The sequence below is a fragment of the Nannochloropsis gaditana genome (assembly GCF_000240725.1).
Source record: "Nannochloropsis gaditana CCMP526 unplaced genomic scaffold scaffold523, whole genome shotgun sequence".
Lineage (NCBI taxonomy): Eukaryota > Eustigmatophyceae > Eustigmatales > Monodopsidaceae > Microchloropsis > Microchloropsis gaditana.
The window spans coordinates 1-4,558 of NW_005803430.1; the positions used below are offsets into that span (position 1 = coordinate 1).

The 4,558-nt window shown below is 56.1% G+C and overlaps 3 protein-coding genes across 3 annotated transcripts; 2 read left to right on the forward strand and 1 right to left on the reverse strand.

The window, feature by feature from the left end:
- Nucleotides 1-1,384: 1,384 nt before the first annotated feature.
- On the reverse strand, nucleotides 1,385-2,203 carry TPI (triosephosphate isomerase (TIM); the record flags this gene model as incomplete). The annotated part of the gene is made up of 1 exon (XM_005854384.1): nucleotides 1,385-2,203. One exon carries the CDS (start codon nucleotides 2,201-2,203, stop codon nucleotides 1,385-1,387), a length of 819 nt encoding a protein of 272 aa, XP_005854446.1.
- A 552-nt stretch (nucleotides 2,204-2,755) lies between these two features.
- On the forward strand, nucleotides 2,756-4,081 carry NGA_0218700 (uncharacterized protein; the record flags this gene model as incomplete). The annotated part of the gene is made up of 2 exons (XM_005854387.1): nucleotides 2,756-2,960; nucleotides 3,100-4,081. Exons 1-2 carry the CDS (start codon nucleotides 2,845-2,847, stop codon nucleotides 4,079-4,081), a joined length of 1,098 nt encoding a protein of 365 aa, XP_005854449.1. The 5' UTR covers nucleotides 2,756-2,844.
- Nucleotides 4,082-4,170: 89 nt separating this feature from the next.
- NGA_0218400 (uncharacterized protein) lies at nucleotides 4,171-4,545 on the forward strand (the record flags this gene model as incomplete). The annotated part of the gene is made up of 1 exon (XM_005854385.1): nucleotides 4,171-4,545. One exon carries the CDS (start codon nucleotides 4,171-4,173, stop codon nucleotides 4,543-4,545), a length of 375 nt encoding a protein of 124 aa, XP_005854447.1.
- Between the last annotated feature and the right edge of the window lie 13 nt (nucleotides 4,546-4,558).

Sequence of the window (4,558 nt, forward strand, 5' to 3'; positions counted from 1 at the left end):
GGATGGGCAGCACGGGGGGGGAGGAGAGGGGCCCTTGGAAAGTGCCTTGACCGATGCGCTCGCAGGTGAGAACGCCCGTGCGACGGAGCGGGATGAAATGTTGCATTTCTTGGAAGAGTATTTCTAGGACGCGAGCTCGGCATAATTGCTCAGAGTGGCTGCCGTGAGAGTGGTGAGAGAGGACAGGGAGCGATGGACGATGAGAAATTGGAGGACTCTTGGGCAGAGGAGACCGGGCGAGGAAAGCGCATGAGAGGAGGACAGGGAATGTACATGGGAAAGGTTTGAGGAGCAAGGCAGAACATGCAAGTCGCTCCTATTCAGCGAGCGGGCAGACCAGGGGGAAGGTGGTTGTGGCGACATGAATGGCGGGACAGGGCAGACGGCGCGCGACGTCTTGAGAAGCTTGGGGAAAGGGTGCACAGCACAGGCAGGGTGTGGGCTCGCGTCCGCACCACAGAAACAGAGAACCTACAACAAGAGGAAGGACAGCAAGGGCAAGGACAAGATCACCAAGTTATATCCTTCTTCAGCTGTCAAGACGATCTTCAAAGATGAGAAAGAACTTTTACGATGCAGCACCAGCCTTAATTTCAATGATAGTCACGATGACTTGGACATGTACCTCTCGAATGGAGGAGGCAGGTGAGGTGCTGGGAACTTCGGGATCACGCACTGGCTTGCCTCCTGGCCGATAGAGGGGAGTACCCGGGATGGGCGAGCCTCTTGAAGGTGCTCGAGGTGTCGGCTTTACGCGGAGCAATGTTTGGTTTTAATTTCAGTTAATGATTCGGTACGCATACGAACAAATTTTTTATGTGAACAACGCCTGTCGTCATTTTCAATCGGTGGAAAATCGGAAAACAGGATGAGAGGCGCGTCAGAATGTGTGCATTTCTTTAAACAGCAGCCATTTCACAACAATTGCAATAATTTGTAGCCGGAACATATTTGAGGCGACCTTTTTCTCGTGCGTCGTTTGGGACATTGCGTGCACGGCACACCCTCGTGGAGAGTGGTGTCCGGGTCGGGCGATGGATAGGAGCGAGGCTAGAAGCGCGGATGCGACTTTGTTCATAAGGGGAGGCGTGGAAACACGAGAGAAAGAGCCGAGTTTTCTATTACAGTCGCTTACGCGGACAAATTGTTGGAGATTATGGGTATAGAGCTGCCTGTGAGGCCCTTCCTGCTTCTCGTTTTCTTTTGTCCAAGCCCGGATCATTTTTGTCGAAATTCACCCGCCCACAGTGAAGGTCCCATGACCACCACCCATTCAAAACCTCTCTTCCTAGCTCAAATTCAAAATGCATACACTGAGGTACCTCGTCCACTTCCCCTCCCTTGAGTCAACCATGATAGATATTAATCGTATCCTCCACCGAGTCTAGGGACTCTTGACCGCCCGAATAATGGTGACAAAGTCACTCGTCAACGACGCGCCGCCCACCAAGAAGCCGTCAATGTCCGGCTTCAGAATAAGCCCTGGGGCGGAGGAACCCTTGACGGAGCCTCCATAGATGATCCGCAAGAGGGCTGCCTGCTGCGCCCCAACCTTCTCCTTCACAAAGGCACGAATGGACTCATGCACTTCCTGCGCCTGCTCGGGCGTGGCCACCTTTCCCGTGCCGATGGCCCACACAGGCTCATAGGCTATTACCACCTTGGACCAATCCTCACGCGCGAGCTTGGATGCAATAGCATTCAACTGCGACAAAACCACCTCAGTCGTCTTCCCCGCCTCGCGTTGTTCGAGCTTCTCGCCCACGCAAGCCATGACATGGAGGCCGGCATCCACGGCTACCTTCGTCTTGGTTGCCACGACCTCGTCCGACTCCCCCGGGCCCCCAAAGCCCTCGCGTCGTTCGGAGTGGCCGATGATTACCCAGTTCAGGCCGAAGTCCTTAAGCAGCACAGCGGGTAATTCCCCCGTGAAGGCGCCCGGCTTGGTCGTCAGGGCCGAGTTTTGTGCGGAAACAGCCACATCTGGACGGAGATTGTCCTTCACGTAGCCCAAAAGGTGCGCCGGGGGGGCAATCACCACCTCAGCCTCCAGGGGGATAGCTCCGCCCTGGTTGAGAATCTTGACAATTCCGGCCGTCTGTGCCAAGGTCCCGTTGGCTTTCCAGTTCCCACCGATCAAATAGCGCTTTTGCGGGGGAACGCCACGGGCCAGATATTCTGCCCATGCTTTGGATGTCGACATGTTGTGGTGCTTGCTGTCTCCGTAAGCGTGTTGAAGAGGAAAGGAGTAGAAGTGAAATGTAAGATCTTTTTGGCCATGAACATGACATTCCCAGCAAGCCGTGGGTTAGGGTCGATGTTGTCACAAGTACATCCAAATTTGTAGTCATCGAGACGGCAGCGGGCAAAAATCGGACCCCTAAAGCGTTTGGACCACATGCCTGACCTATCTTTACTTCGTTCTTGCATCTGCCCTACACGCCGGAGCTGGATCCACCACGTTTGCTGAGGAACTTCGGGGGTTGTGGTCAATGCACCCGCACGTGAACCACTTGCTAGCCTTTGCATCCTTATCGTGTACCCTGTGAGCATTCCTGACCCCTAGGTGCCCTCGTACTTTGCGCGGCGGCTTTCAGTCAGACCACTCAGAAGACTTTCCCTCCTCGCGTCGCCGGCATTTTCTCTCTCCCGCTTCCTCCCTAACGCTTTCGCTTCCGCGTGCTCGCATACACGGACTCGAGGGAGGGCATGCACATTCACATGAGCTTTATTAACCGGTGGTCTCGTCCATACGACGTCAGTAAGCACACAGGGATGGCCGCGCGCCCCTATCGGACCCGCGCCGTCTCCTAGCACCCTCTCATCCCCCCACATCAACTCGGCATGGTTTTTATATGGCCCTTCATTCATGCCTTTCTGGCGGCGCTGATCACCACCTGGGACGTATTACCACCAACCTCGAAGGCTTACGATTTGGTTCCCAACCACATAGTGGCCAAGTACGTTGCATTTTCAGCTTTTCGCAATGGTGTCATGTCGAGGCCTCTGTCTCTTGCATGAGCGCAGTCTCTGAGATTTGCTTCACGTCGTTTGTCCAAATAATATCCAACTTAACCTTCGCTTTCCTCTACTTATTAGGTTGGGGAAAAATACCACCTTTGACCGCGTGGTAAAGGAGTGGGTACGGGACACATGGCGGTGGGGAGAGCCATCCCTCAATCCCAGCATTGCCTTGACATGGGTGAATGGTATCAACTACACGAACGAAGAAATGGAGGAACAGGCCCGGTTCTTGTCCTCCTTGTTCGGGTGCCGTGTACGCCCTTACTACAACCCGTCTTTGGGCTGGTGGCTGCGTGACCTGACGCGCGTTAGCTATATGTACATCCGTTCGCCCACGGAGGACCCGGTCGTGACGGGCCTGGCCAGACACCTCTCTCGTGTGCTCTTGGAGGTGGGTCCCAAGGGTCGTGTCATTCACTTGGCGCACAGCGGCGGTGCCTTGCTCACTTACCTTGTAGCTAAGTACCACTTGAAGGAGACCGACAGGCGCCGAATCGACGTGTTGAATTTTGGAGGGGCGCGAAGCATCACTCAAAAGTACTTTGGAAAGGCCACCAACTACTACGCACGGAACGACCCCATTCTCCTGGTGAATCGCCGCGCCATGAATCTGATGCAGCAGCTGTTGAATGAGAGCGCGGACGGGGAGGTGATCTACCTGAAGCACAACACCTCCTTCGTCTTCCTCCAGGGCCGGGCGGGGGATGCCCTCACGGACCACTCCTTCATCGGGCCCACCTATCTCATGGCGCTTAACAAAGAGGCCGCAGTATTCCGCCGCTCCTACTACCGGCCATACTGGCTGGACGGGCTCATCATAGCCAAGCCCCCGGACATGGGGTGGGCGCGCTTCGTCCGCAAGCGCGTCGCCGCCGCCACGGGCTTCCACAACTACTTCTCCAACTCGACCTTGGTCCGCCTATATTATGGAGAGGACAAGGGGAGGATGACGATACCTCGGCCTCGGCTCGTTCGACCACCAGCAGTGATTTCAGCTCGTTTTCGAGCCATCATCGTGATCAGCAACAGCATCCGCGGCACCCTCAGCCGCCATTAAGACAGCAAGACGAGGTCGAGGGTCAAAAACGCCCCAGACACTTGTCTCCGCCCTTTCTTGTTCATGGAGCGAATGCCTCTGCAGCTGCCATGGCCGGCCGAGTCTCGGGTAGCTATCCCGGCTCGGGGGAGGCGGGAGAGGGGAAGGCGGCGCTTTCGCCTTCGAACACAGTGTACGGAGGAGCGCAACAAGTCAAAGGTGGGGAGGTCTCCGTCCTGCACAGTAATAATGGGCATCGACATGCGCAGAATCCGGAGGGAATTGAAAAAGAGCAGCTATCGCAGCCGAGCTGGCTTCGAGGCGTGGAGGACACCTGGTGGGTCAGTGCAGGACCGCATGACTTGGAGCGGGCCCCCGCAGGGTTGCCGACGCTGGAAGCGGGCGAAGGCATGCCTCATGGGATGGGAACGGATGCGAAGATCCCTCCAACTGCCACGGATGGTCACGGGCTTGAGAATCTCTGAGACCGCGGGGATG